General features: G+C 58.7%; 1 protein-coding gene across 1 annotated transcript; it reads left to right on the top strand.

Moving 5' to 3' along the window:
- The first annotated feature begins 4,130 nt into the window (after window positions 1-4,130).
- NINJ1 (ninjurin 1) lies at window positions 4,131-17,419 on the top strand. The gene is made up of 4 exons (XM_017853710.1): window positions 4,131-4,555; window positions 12,104-12,332; window positions 13,650-13,813; window positions 16,680-17,419. Exons 1-3 carry the CDS (start codon window positions 4,481-4,483, stop codon window positions 13,802-13,804), a joined length of 459 nt encoding a protein of 152 aa, XP_017709199.1. The 5' UTR covers window positions 4,131-4,480; the 3' UTR covers window positions 13,805-13,813; window positions 16,680-17,419.
- Window positions 17,420-18,848: the final 1,429 nt, after the last annotated feature.

Genomic DNA, 18,848 nt, shown 5'->3' with positions numbered 1-18,848 from the left:
CAGGTGTAGTGGTGCCACACCTGTAGTCCCAGCTACTCAGGAGACTGAGGCAGGAGGATGGCTTGAACCTGCAAGGTGGACGTTGCAGTGAGCCAAGATCGCACCACTACACTCCAGCCTGGCGACAGAGCAAGATTCCATCTAAAAAAACAAACAACAACAAAAACAAACAAATAAACAAACAAACAAAAAACAGCGGGAATGATGAAGCACACTGCAGGAGCTGCCACATGGCCGGAAGGAAGGAACACTCTCAGGATGGGGTCTCCGCCCACCAACCCCTCCCACCAACCCCTCCCACAACCCCTCCCACCTCAGGGCCTCTCCACCCGCCCTTGGCCTTCCAAGGTCTCAGGGCTCCTTCCCAGGGCCCTTTCTGGGTGTGCCGTGTTTTCTCTGTGGTCCCCCACCTCCTGCCCCTCCAGGAATTGAGCCCTCATGGGCCGGTACTATCCCCAGAACAGGAATTTGTCCCATACTGTGAGACACTTTTTTTTTTTTTTTTTTTTGAGATGGGGTCTCTCTTTTTTTCCCAGGGTGGGGGGGAGTGGCCGGATCTCAGCTCACTGCAAGCTCCGCCTCCCGGGTTTACACCATTCTCCTGCCTCAGCCTCCCGAGTGGCTGGGACTACAGGCGCCTGCCACCGCACCCGGCTAATTTTTTGTATTTTTTAGTAGAGACGGGGTTTCACCAGGTTAGCCAGGATGGTCTCGATCTCCTGACCTCTGATCCGCCTGTCTCGGCCTCCCAAAGTGCTGGGATTACAGTTTTGAGCCACGAGACACTTTTTTGTGTGGATGGTGCTGGATTTCCAGCTGCTGGTGAACACTCAGGTGTGCCAACAGTATCCTGATTATGCGAGAACAACAGCAACCATCCCCATTGTGGGTCACCATGCCAGACCCTGTCCTGCAGATCCCCTCTGAGGCAGAGCTGGGACGGTGACAGCCTGAGCCTCAGTTTCTCTGCTTTGAAGTGGGCCAACAACAGCTCCTCCTTCATGGGATGACCCCATTGGGAGGAGCCAGACAAGCGCAATCCTGCTGCCCTGCCCATGCCCACATACTCCTACCTCCTGTCCCGCTGGCGGCCTGGTCAGACAGAGCCTGGGGTCTGAGCTGGCCTTCCTTCCTCTGCCCTTCTAGAAATAGGGTGGCCATGCTGCCGCATGCTGACTATGCTGTGGTCAGGATGAACTCCCCTGGCCTCCCAGGGTGGCCCTCACATGCTGTCAACCCCAGGGCCCCCAGGTGGGCACAGTGCTGAGAAATGAACAGATGGAGAAACAGAGGCCAAGCAACCACTTCAATCATACAACAGGTGGGGACCCGCTTGGCATCTGGCCAGTGTTCTGGGCACTGTGCTGCCCCCAGCCCACCTCCTGCCACAGGTGGCACAGATGTCCCCATGAGTCAGGAACAAGGCCTGGACAGGGTGGAGTGGAAGATCCTTTTTTTCCTGAAAAGTTGCTCATGGTGACTTGCATTTTCCCCACTTACAAAACTCACCCCTCCCCCAGCAGGGGTGAGGCATGGGTCAGGGGGAGAATGGGAGCCCCACACAGGTGAGGCAGGCACTGGGTTCCAATGCTGGCTGGGTGGCCGCCTGTGCAGCCTGAGGGCCGAGCAGACCTAACCTTAGAGAACGTCCAATGAGGCAGGAGACAGTGCAAGCAAGCTGTGGCCTAGAGGACAGCACAGCCTCCTCAGGAGTTCTGATTTTGTCTTATGCCCAATTTCTGCCTCCAAAGAAAGAAAAAGTAAAAACTAAAAGGAAGAAATGAAATCCACAGGCAGACAGCCCAGCACCACCCTGGGCCTGGTAGTTAAAGATCGACCCCTGACCTAATAGGTTCTGTTATCTATAGATTACAGATGTTGTATAGAAATGCACTCTGAAAATCCTATCTTGTTTTGTTCCCATCTAATTACCGGGGCATGCAGCCCCAGTCACGTACCCCTGCTTGCTCAATCGATCACGACCCTCTCACATGCACCCCATTAGAGTTGTGAGCCCTTAAAAGGGACAGGAATTGCTCACTTGGGGAGCTCGGCTCTTGAGACAGGAGTCTTGCCGATGCCCCCGGCCGAATAAACCCCTTCCTTCTTTAACTCGGTGTCTGAGGAGTTTTGTCTGTGGCTCGTCCTGCTACAGCATAAGGCTGGGGTTTGGTCAAGGCCATGTGAGCATGATCCCTTCTCCCTGCCTGTAAAGAAATAAGAGCAGAGAGAGGTTAGTGCTTTAATGCTAATAGCACCGAAAGGGAAGCTGATGCAGAGAGGTTAAGCCACCTGCCTGAGCCCACATAACTACCAGTGGCAATTCTGGGATGTAGAGTCCTAGAAGGGTGACCCCCATCTGACCTCCCCAGGAAGGTTGGGGGGTCAAGAGTCCGCTCACTGTTTTGGAGGCTTTAGTGGAGGCACCAGCAGACACGGTGAGAGAATGCACGTCTTGGGTGGGTCCTGGAGGGGTGGGTGGCTATGAAGCAGTGGGATCTGGGAGTGAGGCCAAGGCCAGAAGTAGAAGACACTGTTGCGGGAAGTCAGGGACCCCAAACAGAGGGACTGGCTGAAGCCATGGCAGAAGATCATAAATTGTGAAGATTTCATGTACATTTATTAGTTCCCCAAAGTAATACTTTTATAATTTCTTACGGCTGTCTTTACTGCAATCTCTGAACATAAATTGTGAAGATTTCATGGACATTTATCACTTCCCCAATCAATACTCTTGTGATTTCCTATGCCTGTCTTTACTTTAATCTCTTAATCCCATCTTTGTAAGCTGAGGATGTATGGCACCTCAGGACCCCGTGATGATTGCATTAACTGCACAAATTGTTTAAACAATATGAAATCTGGGCACCTTGAAAAAAGAACAGGACAACAGCGATGTTTAGGGAGCAAAGGAGATAACCATTAGGTCTGGCTGCCTGAGAGCCGGAAGGAACAGAGCCATATTTCTCTTCTTTCAAAAGCAAATAGGAGAAATATCGCTGAATTCTTTTTCTCAGCAAGGAACAGCCCTGAGAAAGAGAATGTGTTCCTAGGCGTAGGTCTCTAAAATGGCCACTCTGGGAATGTCTGTCTTTTACGGTTGCAGATAAGGGATGAAATAAGCCCTGGTCTTCCATAGTACTCCCAGGCCTATTAGGACCAGGAAATTCCCGCCTAGTAAATTTTGGTCAGACCAGTTGTCTGCTCTCAAACCCTGTCTCCTGATAAGATGTTATCAATGACAATGCGTGCCCTAAACTTCATTAGCAATTTTAATTTTGCCCCGTGTCCTGTGATCTCGCCCTGCCTCCATTTGCCTTGTGATATTTGTGATCTCTATGACCTACACCCTATTCGTACACACCTTCCCCTTTTGAAAATCACTAATAAAAACTTGCTGATTTTGCAGCTTGGGGGGCATCATGGAACCTGCCGACATGTGATGCCTCCCCTGGCACCCAGCTTTAAAATTTCTCTCTTTTGTACTCTTTCCCTTTATTTCTCAGACTGGCCGACACTTAGGGAAATAGAAAATAACCTACGTGAAATAACGTTGAATTATCGGGGGCAGGTTCGCCCAATTGGACACAGCACCCCAGCCTTCACCCCAAGCTCCTGCAGCCCAGTGCCACCAGGGGAAATAATGTCCTCTGCATCTCACCTGGCTTTCCAGCCTGGACGAGGCTTACCAGCACGTCCTGGGGAAAAAAGGGCCGATTGAACCAAGGGCTGGAAGCTTCAACACACTTTGCCCAGCCCCTCGTGACTAGCCTGGGCACAGAGTGCCACCCTAGGGCAAGTCAGGCTCCCTCTAGCCCCCGGACGCAGAGACGGCTCCATCACGCGGGAGGCGCTGAGACCCAGGGCACCTTCATCCCCTTTGTGCCTCCCCACCCCGCCGCCCCTTCAGGAGTCTGTGCCCTCATAACCCCCATTTCCCAGCAAGAAAGCCTGAGGTCAGGGAGTGGGAAACCTCGTGCCAGCGTGACCCGCAGTCAGGGGAACCCCGGACTCTCTGACGCTGTTACTAGGGGCGCAGTAGGCGCTGTGCTGGAGCGATCTGCGGTTCCCAGAGCGAACCCCGCCTGGGAAAAACCCAACGTGGGCGCCAGCGGCAACCCCCGCTCGCTTTCATGCAGTTTGCCTGGTGGCCAGGGAAAGGTCTGTTCTTGGCCTCATTTTGTGTATTAAAAGTGTCCGCGACGCAGGTTCAAAGCAAGACGCAGCGCAGGGTCCTCTGGGGCCATCGGCGTCGCGCCCCCGCCCTTGGGGGGTCCCGGGAGAGCGTCTCAGGCTGGAGAGGTCGGAGTGGCCCCGAACCGCTCGCTCTCAGCGGACGGCCTCTAGAACCGGTTCCGCCCCGGGTGGAGGCGGAGTCTGGGGCAGGCGGGGCGGGCCGGGGGCGGGCACGCAGCTGGAGCCTGAGGTTGAGGCTCCGGCGCGCTCAGGCCCGGATCCTGGCGGCCTGGGCGGCCGCACCATGGACTCGGGGACCGAGGAGTACGAGCTCAACGGCGGCCTGCCGCCGGGCACACCCGGCTCCCCGGAGGCCTCGGTAAGACCTTCCTCCCACCGCTGCGTGATCTTGCCCGGCCCTGTCCTTTCCGGGCGCCGCGGCTCCCCGGGCACCTGTGGGCGCCCGGCCGAGTGCGCGCCGCGTTCGCACTGCGGAGTGGTGGGGGCCGTCCCGCTCCAGGCCAAGTCCCTCCTGCCCCATCAGGGTCAGAACGATGCCCACGGGAGTTCCAGCCACCCCCGGCAAGTGGGGGGGGATGTTGGGGCGTGGGGGCGCAGGGCGGGCGGGCGTCCCCAGCCCTACTAAGCAGCGCCCGCGTTTGGCTGCGCGGCGGAGGGGGCCTGGGCTCAGGTCCTCTGGCTAAGGACTGCCGGCGCCCGGCTTTCCCTACCTCCCCCGACTCCCGCGCGGCCGCCTCTAACTTCAGCCTCGCCGTGCGGCTCCTCAGCGCACTTTGCCCGGGGGTGGGCGGAGAGGAGTCACAGCCTCCAGGCTCCAGACCAGCGGCATGCAGACACTTACGTCACCCCACGCTGACTACACAATCTGATGCGTGCCTTGATGGGGGAACTTGGGGCCCGCTGTGGTCCCTATTCCACTCACCTGCCTTGAGAAACAGAAACGTCACACAACCTTCAGTGTATGTCCCCACAGGCCCTCCAGAGCTTGCCCTGCCCGGCCTGGGAGGACTGTGGGCAGGGGCAGGCCCTGGCAATGGTTCTGCTTCAGAATTCTTCATCCCAGGACTCAGCACTCACTGAGCACCTTGGGTTTGTTGCAAGGTCCTGGCATGGCCCTCTGATGACTTGTTTACTTTGGACATTCTTTCCTTTTCCAATCCCCCCAGGGATGGGGGCAGGGAACAGCCTGTGGGTTTTTCCAGGCCTCTCCGTGGCGTGGATCAGACGGGGGCAAAGATATTCTGCCCACTTGCTGGTGAACAGTCCTAGACTGGTGCTGTGGGGACAGGCCATGTTCAGGGAGGTGAGGCCCCATGAGCCCCGGGATAGGATGACCCTGGGGCGGCATGGACACTTGTCCCTAGGTTAGAGATGAGGAAACTGAGGGCTGAGAGGAGCTGTCCCACTGCAGGACTTGACCGGTGTGCAGGACCCCAGGGACCTGCCTCTACCCCAGTGTGTGAGCATTTTGGAGCAATAGTCTTCTCTGGCTGTGTGTCCCTGGGAAGTTGCCGCACCTCGCTGGGCCTTTTAGACATGGTCTTATAAAGACAGAACAGAGGCTCCCACCTGCCTTCAGGGAATTGGGGAAAGCAAGTCAGGTAGTAAACAGGGTAGTGGCTTGGAAGCGCCTTGGAAAGGGAGGGATACTCCTGCTCCCCCACCCTTGACCTTGCCTGGGCAGTGCCCTCCACTCAGAGCAGTCTCTGCTCACCTCTGCGGGCAGCAGGATGGGCTGTGCCTCCTGAGATGGGTGCATCTCAGGCCCAGAGGAGATTGGGTTGGATTTGTTCCCGGATCACTGTCTTGGCTCTGGGCACTAGAGGGAGGGAAATACAGCCCCGCCTCACCACGCGCGGTTGGAGAGCAGCCCAACCCAGACAGGGCGGGAGAGGCCAAGGCAAAGCATGGGGTTCCCTAGGGGCTGGCAGCCCGTTGTGGGGGGCGGGGCATGGTGGTCAGGGAAGGCTTTCTGTGGAGGTGGGGACATTGGCACTGAGCCCCGGAGGGTGGGGAAGACGGGTGGGCAGATCTGGCTCTCTGAGATGTGTGGAAGGGCATCTAGGCAGAGGGAACAGCAGGAGCAAAGGCTCAGAGGCTGGACCACAAAGCACATGAGGGCTGGGTAGAAGGTGGGGGGATGGGAAGCCAGGCCGATGGGAGGGGCCTTGCAGACCTGATCACGGTCTGGTGTCCAGGGAGCTGTGGAAGGGCTATGAGCCAGTGTGAGGATGAGCCCATTTCCCCTTGAAGGGTAAAAACTTCGAGGGCTGCTCTACTCACCGAGTCTGGAGGTCCAGGACCACCCAACACACCTGTTCCTCTTCCTACCCTCAAGACCTTGCTTCTCCGTTCCTTCGGCACATCATGTCAGCACTCTGTGCCTCAGTTTCTCATCTGTGAAATGGGCATGATTGCGGTGCCTGCCACAGAGGGTGGTGAGGACTCAGTGGCCGATGTACATGAAGTGCTTAGAGCCAGGCCAGCACTCAGCGCCCTCATCCTTACTTCTGCCTGCCATGGAGACCCTCTCCCAGTGGTGACCCCTGGAGAGGGCAGTGCTTTGCCCAGTGTGGGGCACAAGGAGAGTCTCAGTTTCCTTTTCTGTAAAATGGGGCACAACTGCTCACCTCCCAGGGTGGCCGAGGCTCAGGGAGGAGCCGCACGTGGAACTCCGGCCTGGGTGGGCTCTGTTGGGCCACGGCCATGGGAAGCTCTCAGGTCTCCCCCACCCCGTGTGCCCTGTGCCCCTGTGGCCCCTTCATGTGAGGGCCCCCATCAGTGTCCAGGGATTGAGTCAGCTCGCTGTGGCTGTCAGCAGAAGGAACAGTAAACAACAATTTCAATGTGAAAATGGCCTGAATCTGTTATCCCCAGGGCGTCTCAAGGCAGGGAGGTGGTGGGGATTGGGTTGGGACACGGCCATCTGGTGCCAGCCACACCTTCCTGACCCTCACGGCTTGCAGGTTGAAGGTTCCTGGGGCCACATCTGGGCCGAGAGCCATGGTCTTCGGAGGCAGGTAGCTGTTCCCGGTACACCTGCCGTCTGGGCCGTGCATGGCCTCAGCTGCGCAGGGGGAGGTTTGCTCTATTTCGCATTTCTGCTTTCCTGGCAGATCCTGAGGCTGACAGGGTCTGGGCCAAGTTCTGAAAGGCAACCCTAACATGGTCTCAGGGCCACTCCTGGTCAGTGCTGAGTCCACGGTAAGTGGGTCTGCTTGGCCCAGCTGCGGTGGCAACCCCGCCTCCCAGTACTTCCTGCTATCTTGCTGGGGATTTCCTGCCAGGAACACAGACGTGGAGCTGGGAGACCCTCTCGGGGCCTGCTTCCTGGGCTGGCCGGTAGGAGACGGTGCAGGGCTCCAGTGCCAGTCCCCGCCTGTCTGTGTGGCATCTGGGGAAGGGCACAGCAGCTCATGCCCCTACTGGTGGGTCAGACAAGGGATGCCGGAGGCCCCAGGCAGGTCCTAGCACATGGTAGGGGAGAAGAGGGGTTGCCTGATTCTCAGGTCCCCCCACTGTCTACCAATGCCTGCTGAGTCCAACGTTAGGGCCGGTGAGCAGGACAGGCTGCGAGCAGCCAAGGTCTAGACTAGGACCCCCCAGGCACCCAGGGCAGGCACCTCATCCCTGTTGTCCCGCTGGGTCCTGCTCAGCACAGGAGAGCCTGTGCCCCAGGCTGTCTTTCTTTGCCGTGTGACTGTTATGTGAGCCTGTTCAGCTGCTTTTGAGTCAGTGGAGTTGGTTGGGGAAGCAGAGCCTTTCAAAACAGTGAGAGCCAGGCATCAAGGAAGAACAGCCCTGCCACCTACTGCCATGTGCTCCACCAGCTATGGGGCCTCTGAGACCATCCCATTCAGTTGCCTCCACATCCTTGTCTACCCATTTTACAGATGAGGAAACTGAGGCATAGAGTGGTCAGTGTTGAGGCAGGACTGGGGAGGTAAAGGAGGTGCTGTGGCAGCTTCCAGCCCTGCTTCTCACAGGGCCTTGGAAGGGGTGGATGATATGCATCACCACATTTGTGGACCCACAGACCCCGACCCTGTCTCTGCCCATCCAAGCCCTGGGTGAGCCGGAGCACCCATTATGCTATGGCCAGAGCCAGGCCCGTGGATGCAGCAAGCCTGGTTCATATCCCACTTCTGTGCCAGCCCCTCCTGCCTGAGCTGAGGATGCTCACTGCAGTGGCCCTGGGACCCACCGTGTGGCCCAGCCCCAACACGTGCAGCCTGCAGTGGGGAGGCTGACTGTCCACAGAAGGTTGCACGAAGAGCCAGCCACGCCCCTGCACGGAGCTGCCCTCCTCACCAAGCCTCCTTCCTAACTTTCAGAGGAAAAATATCTGGCCTGGCCCCAGGCCCCCGGTGCTGCTGAGGTTCTGGGGAAGTCCCGCTGGTCCTGGGAATATATTAACCAGGGTGTTTATTTCCTGCCCCATCCAAACCGTAGGCACAGGTCTCGGCAGGGCTCAGCTCCTGGCAGCTCCTGCTGGCTGGTCAGGACCACAGGGCTCCCTCACCTGTGGTAGCTGGGTCCCCCAGCCACCCTAAGGCCCATCCCAACATAGAGGCAAGTGCCCAGGACTTGGGGAGAGGGGGGTCGTCCTCCCTGGGATTTCCTGTGCGGTGGTCAGCTCCAGGGCTCCAAGGCCCAGAGCACCGAGGTTAGGGACAGGGAAGCAGACCGGCCCTGCTGCCCTCCCCTCCACATGACACTCCCAGTGTGGCCTGCTGCCCGGGGTGGTTGCCAGCTACGCTGTATCCTGGGGCAGCCCTATGCTTTGGGACACACAGTCCCGGGAGGTGGCTCTGGGCAAACCTCTTCCGAGCCTGCTGGTCTGTAGAATGGAGGGGAGCACAGCCTCTGCCTCGGTGAGTGGGAGCTTCCAGGCTGCAACCCTAGATATACTGAGTGGGAGACTGAGGCCAACGGAGGGGAGCTTGTGTCAGGGCCACGGGCTGGGCTGTGCTGAGCCAGGGCTTGACCTGCATGCAGACGCTCCCTTAGCTGCAGGTTGGACAGGAAGCAGATGGCCGGATGGGCTGGAAGTGCCCTTCACCAGCAGGGGTATGTGGTCAGGGCATTTGCTGGCCACTCGGGGCTTGGAGGCCATCCCAGGGCATCTGCTCCACAGCCTCATGGTACACATGGGAGACTGAGGCACAAAGTGGGGCTAGTTGTCCTGAAGTTACACAGCTGGAGCCTGAGGCAGGGAGCCTCTGAGAGCTTAGCCCCTAAGGGGACAATGGCGTCAGCTACCAGAGCTCTGAGTCCCGGTGCCTGGGTTCAAATCCTAGATAGCCCTCACTTGCTATGTGGCTTTGGGTAAGGAACTGCCTTTGCTGGGCCTCAGTTTACCCACCTTAAGTGGGCCTGAGGACAGCAGGGGCACAGGCTCCCCATGGCTGGGGTTGCTGAGAGCTGAGGCTTGGGGAGCTGGGGGCTCTGCGCGGACGGTCCTTTTTAATGGATCTGAGTCTTCCTCGTGACAGCATGGCTATGAAATATTTCAGCGGTTCTGCAGAGCTCAGAAAAAAGGGAATTCTTCCTCCTGCCCAGAGGCCAACACAGTTAGCCTGGGCATGTGTGTGTGTTTATGCATGTGTGTGTGTAGTTTGTGTATGTATGTGCATGTGTATTTGTGTGTGCTGTATTGTGTGCACCTGTGTGTCTCACGTGCCTATGTGTGTCTTTCTGGGGGATGTGTGTTTCTGTGCCTGTGTGACTAGGAACATGCACATATTTGTGTAGATGCCCCCGGAAGGTGGAAATCCTCACAAGGTCTACACTTGGCCGCCTTCTCCCAGCACAAGTCCTGGGATGGAGACCCGGATGAGCATTAGGGTGGCCTTGAAGGAAGGCACTTTGGCACTTGAGGTTTGTGAAACAGGAGCACCTGCCCACTGTGGCCAGCAGCCCCCTCGACACTGCACCTCACGGAGCACACGTGTGATGGGGTGTGACCCGCTGGATAGCTTCACAAGAGCAGAACTGGAGACGACCTCAGTGCCAGGCACAGGCCTTTACGTCTGGGCCGTCCTCACCCAGACCCCGGGCAGCCTGGGAGGAAGCCCCTAAGTGGACAATGGTGGGACAGGGACACACAGTCCTGGGAGGTGGCTCTGGGCAAACCTCCTCTGAGCTACAATCTGCTGGTCTGTAGAATGGGAGAGGAACACAGCCTCCCAGTCGGTGAGTGCCCTGCCTGTGCTGGGGCCTGGGGGAATCCCAGGGAGTGCAGCGTCAGGCCCAGGGTGGGAGAGGCGAAGTAGAGACCCCATAGTGGCTTCGGGATATACATGGAGTGACCCGAGAGCACACCAGGGCCCCAGGGACAGGGCTGCTGGCTGGCCCAGGTAAAGGCGGCTGTCCCTGTGCACACCCGTGTCCACGTGAACTTGCTACTTAGAGAGCAGCAGATGCTGAAGGCAGGTTGTTGGAATGCCCAGGCCCAGGTGTAAGCAGCAGAGCCCGCTGGTGTCCCCTGACGCCCACTGTCTCTTTCTCCTGGGCACATAAGTTTAGATGAAACTGAAAACGCACAGCATGAAAGCAAGGCTCCTGCCCTCTGCTGGTTCTGTATTGGCTGCCTCATGTATTTTTCATTGTGCATGCTTCCAGCCTGCAGAAAGTCAAGGCCTGGATGGATGCCCGTGTCCGCCCCTCCCTGTGGCCCTGCGGCACCCCGGCCTCCCGGCCTGCATCTTTCATGAGTCTGGAAACAGTATCTCCCAGAGCAGGCCCCAGGAGGTCGGCTGCCAGCAGTGGGTTCTCACAGCTGCCTCCAAGCAGGTGACCAGTCCTGGGAGGCTGTGGTCCAGGGCCTGGCAGCTCAGGGGCGCCTGTGGACAAAGGGCTGGGCCAAGGGGCTGGCAGGTTTGTCCTGAGTGACTGAAGAAGGGCGCCACCAGGGCAGCTTGAGAGGGGCAGACTCTTGTTCCAGAGAAAGAGGAAGTTGGATACTTAGGGCTGCCTTGGAATGAAGGGCCAGCGCTAGATAAGACCTTCCTGTGGCAGGAGAGGCCCATGTCCTGCCAGGGGAAGTCCTGGGAGGCTTCCTGGAAGCAATGGCCTCTGTGTGGGGCCTTGGAGCTTGAGAGTATCTGGCAACAGGGAAAGGCCCTGGGGGCTCCAAGAGACCTGTAGGGGGCCCCTCCCAGATGGGCCCCTAAGGCAGAGAGGATTCCATCAGAACTGGCATTCCCATTTGATTACTCTGAGAAGTAATGTGGAGGCTAAGCTCCACTGTATGTTGTATGCCGAGGCGTCTATTGAGCCTCTGCTGTGTGGGGGCCCGGCTCTGGGTGGCCCACCTCAGTGAGGGCTTGCTGCTGATGGCTGGATAGTTCTGCAAGGCCTGTGCTGAGGCCTGGAGGCTGAGTGGCCTGTCGGGCCCCAAGTCTGGGAGGTTGGGAGGTGGCAGGGGCAATCTCAGCCCTTAGGTCCGGCCCAGGAAGACTCGTTTCTTGCCTGGGCCAGTGTGCACAGATCCGTCCACCCACACGTCACTTCCTTTCCTGGCATCAGGAGCTCAGACTCTGAGGCGGGGGGAGAGGAGGCCGAGGGCACAGACGGGTAGGGGCAGGCAGGGAGGAGCAGCCGCGCCTATGGCAGGAGGGCAAGGATCGGGCAACGCTTTCCAGTGGAAAACCAGAGTGCATGTACTAGGGCTGCTATGTCATTTCCGTTCTCTCCTGGACTGTATTCCTAGGGGAGGTTTCATAAAGACCGAGCACATTCTCGCAGCCTCTCCTTAGGGTAATAAGCACTTCTGACTGAGCACTTACCAGGGGTGGGGGCAGGGGAAGCCCTCACCTGCAGGGCCCAGCGACCCCCAGAGCCCAACTCAGGGGCAGCCCTTGCCCCTCCCCACCCACCTTGCTGACCATCCCCCTCCCCGCAGCCGGCCCGCTGGGGCTGGAGGCACGGGCCCATCAATGTGAACCATTATGCCAACAAGAAGAGCGCGGCCGAGAGCATGCTGGATATCGCGCTGCTGATGGCCAACGCGTCCCAGCTGAAGGCCGTCGTGGAACAGGGCCCCAGCTTCGCCTTCTACGTGCCCCTGGTGGTCCTCATCTCCATCTCCCTCGCGCTGCAGATCGGCGTGGGGGTGCTGCTCATCTTCCTCGGTAAGTCCCTGGGTGGGGCAGCCGGGCCACCTGCTCGCCCTGCTGGCATCTGCTCGCACCCCCGGGACAGGTGCCCACCACCTTGCACACTTGGCTCTCAAGGAGCTGCCGAGTCCCTGGCCCTCATCCCCCAGGCATGCAGTCCAGGAAGTGGTACCCCCCCCCCCACGCCCTTCACTTTGGTTTTTGTTTTGTTTTGTTTCGTGTTTTGAAACAGTCACCCAGGCTGGAATGCAGCGGCGCAGTCTCGGCTCACTGCAAACTCCATCTCCTGGGCTCAAGCGATCCTCCCACCTCAGCCCCCAAAGTAACTGGGATTACAGGCGCTCACCACCATGCCCAGCTGATTTTTGTATTTTTTGTAGAGATGAGGTTACGCCATGTTGCCCGGTTGAATTTTTGAGCTCAAGTGATCCAGCAGCCTCAGTCTCCCAAAATACTGGGGTTACAGGCGTGAGTCACCACGCTCAGCCTTGTTTCGTTTTTGAAACCGGGTCTTTCTCTGTCTTGATCATGGCTCACTGCAGTCTCAACCTCCCAGGCTCAAGCGAGCCTTCTGCCTCAGCCTCCCAGGTAGCCTGGACCACAGCTATGTGCCACCATGCCGGCTAAATTTTTTTGTTTTTGTTAGACACGGGGTCTTGCTATGCTGCCCAGGCTGGTCTCAAACTCCTGGGCTCATGTGATCCTCCTGTCTCAGCCTCCGAAAGTGCTGGGATTACAGGCATGAACCACCGTGCCTGGCCCCACCCAGCACTTTGAAAGAGCACAGAGTGGGATCAGGGCCTGGCCTGCGGGCATTAGGGCAGGTGTTTCACTGGGTTCTTGTTGACCGATGCCATGAGATGGCCTCAGCCATGCCAGTCCTCACCTCCTGGGCCCAGGGTCCTCCTTGTGACTGCATGACCTTGGGCAAGTGGCTGAACCTCCCAGGCCTCACCTATAGAACAGGCATCATAATCGAACTGCAGTTTGTGGCAGGAATCACTAGATTAAGGCCCGCAGAGGGCTCAGTGCATTTGCCCAAACCTGGCCTTTGGTTGACGTCCATAGCTTCAATTCCTATAAGGAAAGTGCGGGGGCTACAGAAGGTGGGGTCGTAGACTAAGGGGCTGCCCAAGCCAGGGGTGCTGTTGTCAGTGTTTCAGCAAAACGTGTATTTTTCTCTGGGCAACAAAACTCATCCTAAATGCGATTGAGGGCCCTGTCATGTCCCAGGACAGCTTGACCACTGGGGTGGGTCCCCTTCCACTGTCCCAGGCTGGGGTGCTGTGTCTGGGCTGCCCTTGGCACCATCCACTCCTCTCTCGCCCACAGTCAAGTACGACCTTAACAACCCGGCCAAGCACGCCAAGCTGGACTTCCTCAACAACCTGGCCACGGGCCTGGTGTTCATCATCGTGGTAGTCAACATCTTCATCACGGCCTTCGGGGTCCAGAAGCCCTTGATGGACGTGGCGCCCCAGCAATAGGGCACCCAGGTGAGCTGGGAGATGGGGCGCAAGGCCTGCAGTCCTGGGGTTGCTCGCTGTCGGAGGCTCTCGCAGTGTGGCGAGTCCCTGGCTGGCCAGCCTTGGACACCTTCCTAGGCTATGGGCATCCTTGTCCACACCTACAAGGCCAATGCCTGGCCGCTGTCTTGAGGCCAGCCTTGCCACTGGTGCTGGCCACCTGGGGTCCTGTGGTCACAGTGTTTAGATGGCATGTGTGTAGGAGCCACCATTTCAACATCCTGGAGAACTCACTTAAACATAAGATTTCTATGTATTCAGAACGTCTGTCTGAAAAAAAAAAGATTTCTGGGTCAGGCGCTGTGGCTTACACCTGTAATCCCAGCACTTTGGGAGGCTGAGGCGGGCAGATCACTTGAGGTCAGGAGTTCGAGACCAGCCTTGCCAACAGGGTGAAACCCTGTCTCTACTAAAAATACAAAAAGTAGCCGGGTGTGGTGGCACATCCCTGTAGTCCCAGCTACTCAGGAGGCTGAGGCAGGAGAATCGCTTGAACCCAGAAGGCAGAGGTTGCAGTGAGCTAAGATCGTACTCCTGCACTCCAGCCTGAGCGACAGAGATTCTTTCCAAAAAACACCCAAAACCCAGAGATTTCTGGCTTCTCTTGGTAAGTCAGGGGCTCTGCACCCCTTAGCAGCTCCACTTAGCAGGTCAAGCTTCCTCCCAGCCCTCATCTGAGAAAAAGGGGCCCTGGTATAACCGCCTGCCTGACATGCCCACCCCACTGTGCCAGTCTGACCAGGACGGTGGGATTCAGGAACTTGTCACATGAGCCCCTGTGACTCTTCAAGTCTGCCCCGTGCCGGGCCTCACAGAGTCTGTTAGCTGCCTGCCCTAGGCTGGACCCTGGTTGTGTGTGGGATGCAGACGGAGGCTGTCCCCACAGGACGAGGCACCCAGTGTCGGAAGGCTTCCCACACCACACACAGCCTCTCCCTGTGTCCTTGCTCGGAGGGGGTGAGCATCTGCCCAGTGACACAGCCTAGGAGCAGGAGCCACAGGAAGGCCTAGGAATGCACCATGGTCATTGGCCACAATGGTGCACACACTACAGTCCATCATGCAGCCAGGCCAGGGCCACACACCACAGTCCCTGCAACTTCGGGCCTAGGGGTCACCCCTCCGGTTTGTAGCAGAGGTGGAGGTGAGTTGCCAAGGGAGGGGTGGGCACTCCTGGCAGGTGGCCATCTCTCCACCAGTGGTGGCCCACGGCAGAGTAGACAGGAGCAGTGTGCTTGGGACAGAGCACCTGTATGTCAAGGATATATAAAAATTTCCCCAGGCCAGGCGCAGTGGCTCACACCTGGAATCCCAGCACTTTGGGAGGCGGAGGCGAGCGGATCACCTGAGGTCGGGAGCTTGACACCAGCCTGACCAACATGGAGAAAACCCATCTCTACTAAAAATACAAAATTAGCCGGGCATGATGGCGCCTGCCTGTCGTCCCAGCTACTCTGGAGGGTGAGGCAGGAGAATCGCTTGAACCTGGGAGGTGGAGGTTGCAGTGAACCAAGATCGCGCCATTGCACCCCAGCCCGGGCGACAGTGCGAAACTCTGTCTTGAAAAAAAAAAAAAAATTCCCCAAGAGGGCGTAGTGGAGGAAGAGGCGGGGTGCTGGGGCCAGCAGCTGGGTTTGGAACGCCCGGCATCCACCCGGCCTCGCCCCTCCCCACACAGGGGCCAGCTAGGAGTGGCTGCGGCTCGTGGTGACCCATGCTCCCCTACCACACCCATGGCCATTACCCCAGTGGGGTCACACCAGCCCCAGTGTCCCGGCCGTGGAGCCTGAAGTCACCTTTCTGAAAGGGCCTGGATCTGAGTGGCCCCATGTGGGGTCCGAGTCACTGTTGAGATGCTGCCTCTGGTTTGTATTTGTCCCCTTCCAGAACACCTAGATGTCAGCTGCTCCCTGGCTTGGGGCATGTGGCCAGGCCATTTATTAACCACCTGCTGTGTGTGCTGAATGCAGTCCCTAACTCTCCCAAACATCAGTTATCTGCCTGCTGGGAAGAGGGTCTGGGCCTGTGGGCCATGTGGGGACCCAGCAGTGGACCTGAAGGCTGGCCTCAGAGGCTCGGAGGCCACAGCTGCTGTGTATCCTGCCTGGAGCAGCCAGAGAGGTCTCAGGCTTCGTGGGTGGCTATGGTCACAGCTGCCCAGCCCCAGCCCCCCATGGTGGGCCAGGCCTTTAAGTCCTGGCAGTAACCCAGCCATGCTATATTCATTCCATTTTCAGAGGGGAAACTGAGGCATGGAGTACTTTGACACCTCTGTCAGAATCAGGCTCTTCTCCTTCCTGAGTCCGGGTGTCCAAATGGCCCCGACACTTGGGGCTGGTCACAGCCTGGCTCAAAGCTTCTCTTCTCCCTCCTTCCAGGCCCAGACCCTCTCCTCTCCCTCCTTCCCAGGCTTAGACCCTCTCCTCTCCCTCCTCCAGGCCCAGACCCTCTCCTCTCCCTCCTCCAGGCCCAGACCCTCTCCTCTGTCTCCTTCCAGGCCCAGACCCTCTCCTCTGTCTCCTTCCAGGCCCAGACCCTCTCCTCTCCCTCCTTCCCAGGCTCAGACCCTCTTATCTCCCTCCTTCCAGGCTCAGAGTCTCTCCTCTCCCTCTTTCTAGGCCTAGGCCTGGAGCCTCTCCTCTCCCTCCTTCCAGGCCCAGACCCTCTCCTCTGTCTCCTTCCAGGCCCAGACCCTCTCCTCTCCCTCCTTCCCAGGCTCAGACCCTCTTCTCTGTCTCCTTCCAGGCTCAGAGCCTCTCCTCTCCCTCCTTCCAGGCTCAGAACCTCTCTTCTCTCTACTTCCAGGCTCAGAGCCTCTCCTGTCTCTCCTTTCCAGGACCCTGGATGCTGCCTGCCCTGCAACTCAGTCGCCCGACCCCAGGAGCCGCCGTACCTGTGAGGTGTCCACCTCCCTGCACGTGGCACTCCCCAGACTGCCAGAGCCCAGGCCGGCCTCATCTGCACCATGTCCCCGGACCAGCCCTTGCTCTGACTGCGACCAAGCGCCATGCAGGAGGCCACTCTTGTCTCTCGGCGGCTGTTCCCAGGAGGCAGCTCCCTCCTGGCACATGGGGGCTGGCCACAATAGCCCAGAGGGTCAGAACTGGATGCCACAGAGACCTGTGCCCAGAGAAGGGTCTCGACCCACCCAAGGACACACAGCAGGTCCGTGGATGGGCTGGATGAGGGACCAGGGCCAGCCTCTGTCTTAGAACATTCCAGAAGGACAAGGAGATGTCTCTCCCTCTCGCGAAGCACCAGCGTCCCCACCTCCCGTGGGCCCTGTCCGGGTTGCCATGGTGACCGCAGCCTCTATCCACTTCCTAACCCAGGGACCCTGCACAGCCAGAACTGCCTTTGGCCCTACTAATGGTCACTGGCTCTGGTCTCAAGTGCCTGGGCTTGGTGGCCATCAAGAGGGAGCCAGCCAGGCCTGCGAGGGCCACAGACCCTGTATATATCCTGTACCAGCAGTGACCAGGCAGAGCCCAGCCCCTCCACGGGGGTCCCAGCACCCACTTTTCTAATCATGAATGACCAAGAAAGCCCATGCTCTTTGTCAGGCTCCATGTGCCAGCTCCCTGTTCCCAGGGCTGGACCGGCCTTGACCTCCCCGTCCCCTCTCCAGCTATCCTGCAGGGGCGTCAGGAGCACACAGTTCTGGCCAGGGCCGCCTTCTCCAGAATCTTGGCTTGGGGAGCTCTTTGGCTCCTGACATCTCCTGGGGTGAGGTTTGGAGGCACAGAGGTGGAAGTCTGAGGTCACTGGCATCAGCAGCCCCTGGTGACTTCTGACCCAGGCAGGGTCAGGTGCGGAGCAGCGTCGTGTTGCCCCCACGTTTCCAGCACTGTTCCCTGCCCGCCTGCTGACAGGCCTTGGGGTCCTGCCCCTGGGTCTCTCTGCCAAGTTTGAAGCTGCTGCTTCACCACAGTGGTGTCCAGTGATGCCTGTGATCAGCGGGGACATTCTCTGGGCAGAGGGGAGCTGGGAGTCATGCCGGGACCAGGCCCTGCACTCTCAGGGCCCACCTGCCCCACAGGATGCCTCACCCAGTGGAAATCTGGCTCCCGGGCCACCAGTATCTGGTGCTTCACTCTCCTTTCCTTGGTCCCCTGTCCTTCCCCAACCCCCCACTACCCATTCTGTTCTCCCCACTGGCCCTCCCAGCCCCAGCCCCTCATCTCCCTGGATGCAGAGTATCTGGTGGCCTGAGGTGGGAGTAGGGCCAGCCTGCCCCATCCTCCATCCCACACTGCTTCTGTGTCCCCACTGTGGTACCTGAGCATCTCCTGCCAGCCTCTGCCCTTTCCTCCTCCAAGCAGCCTTCCAGGGGCACAGGGGAGGGGTGAGGCCTCCAGCACTGCCAAGGCCCCCACTTACTTCCTCATCGCTTTTCTTCTGTCCCCATCTGGGCTGGGCCCCATGACTTGGGGTGGCTCCAGCTCCCGGTTCCTCGGATGGATGAGCGGCCCCCACCCTGCAGTCCTGTGTCTGGGCTGATAGCGGGTCTGCACAGCCCCATTGCTGAAGTGACGGAAAGCAGAAGCACTCCTGAGTGAAGGGGTCTAACCTGGGCTCTGCTCGAAAGCACTCCCGGGGCGAACAACAGCAACTACTGAGTAGGTGGACTGCGTGGATGCCAAGCAGCTGAGCTCGTGGCACTGCTCTCTCCGCTTTCGTGTGTTGTCCCATAGAGGGTTTGAAAAGCAGTTGATACGGGAATGGGTTCTGAGATGTGCTGAGTGGAAAAGGAAGCTGCGAAATACATGGTGGGTGCGAAATGTGTCCTAAGAGGAGGCGATGTGATGTTGGCCACAGGTTGCGTGGCCAGGGCTGACTGAGATGCATGCCGCCCAGCACTCGGTCCCTGCTTTGGCCGTGGCCTGCGGTGTGGGCCGGCAGGAGAGAAGGCCCCCTGTGTGCCTGGCCTCACACACAAGCAGCCGGATGTTGGCCAACACGTCTTAGCTCCTCCTTTGGCCAGGAAAGGAAGTTCACCAGGGGG

The sequence above is a fragment of the Rhinopithecus bieti genome, unplaced genomic scaffold (assembly GCF_001698545.2).
Source record: "Rhinopithecus bieti isolate Rb0 unplaced genomic scaffold, ASM169854v2 scaffold_37505, whole genome shotgun sequence".
Classification (NCBI taxonomy): Eukaryota; Metazoa; Chordata; class Mammalia; order Primates; family Cercopithecidae; genus Rhinopithecus; species Rhinopithecus bieti.
Note: the sequence above shows the minus strand (reverse complement) of the source record. Positions and strands in the feature narration are given on the sequence as shown.

Excerpts from the sequence above, each read along its gene's own strand:
- NINJ1 (XM_017853710.1), top strand. The coding sequence starts at position 4,481 with ATGGACTCGGGGACCGAGGAGTACGAGCTCAACGGCGGCCTGCCGCCG. Across the intron at positions 4,556-12,103 it reads CCGGCTCCCCGGAGGCCTCG|CCGGCCCGCTGGGGCTGGAG; the intron begins GTAAGACCTTCC and ends CCCTCCCCGCAG. Across the intron at positions 12,333-13,649 it reads GGTGCTGCTCATCTTCCTCG|TCAAGTACGACCTTAACAAC; the intron begins GTAAGTCCCTGG and ends TCTCGCCCACAG.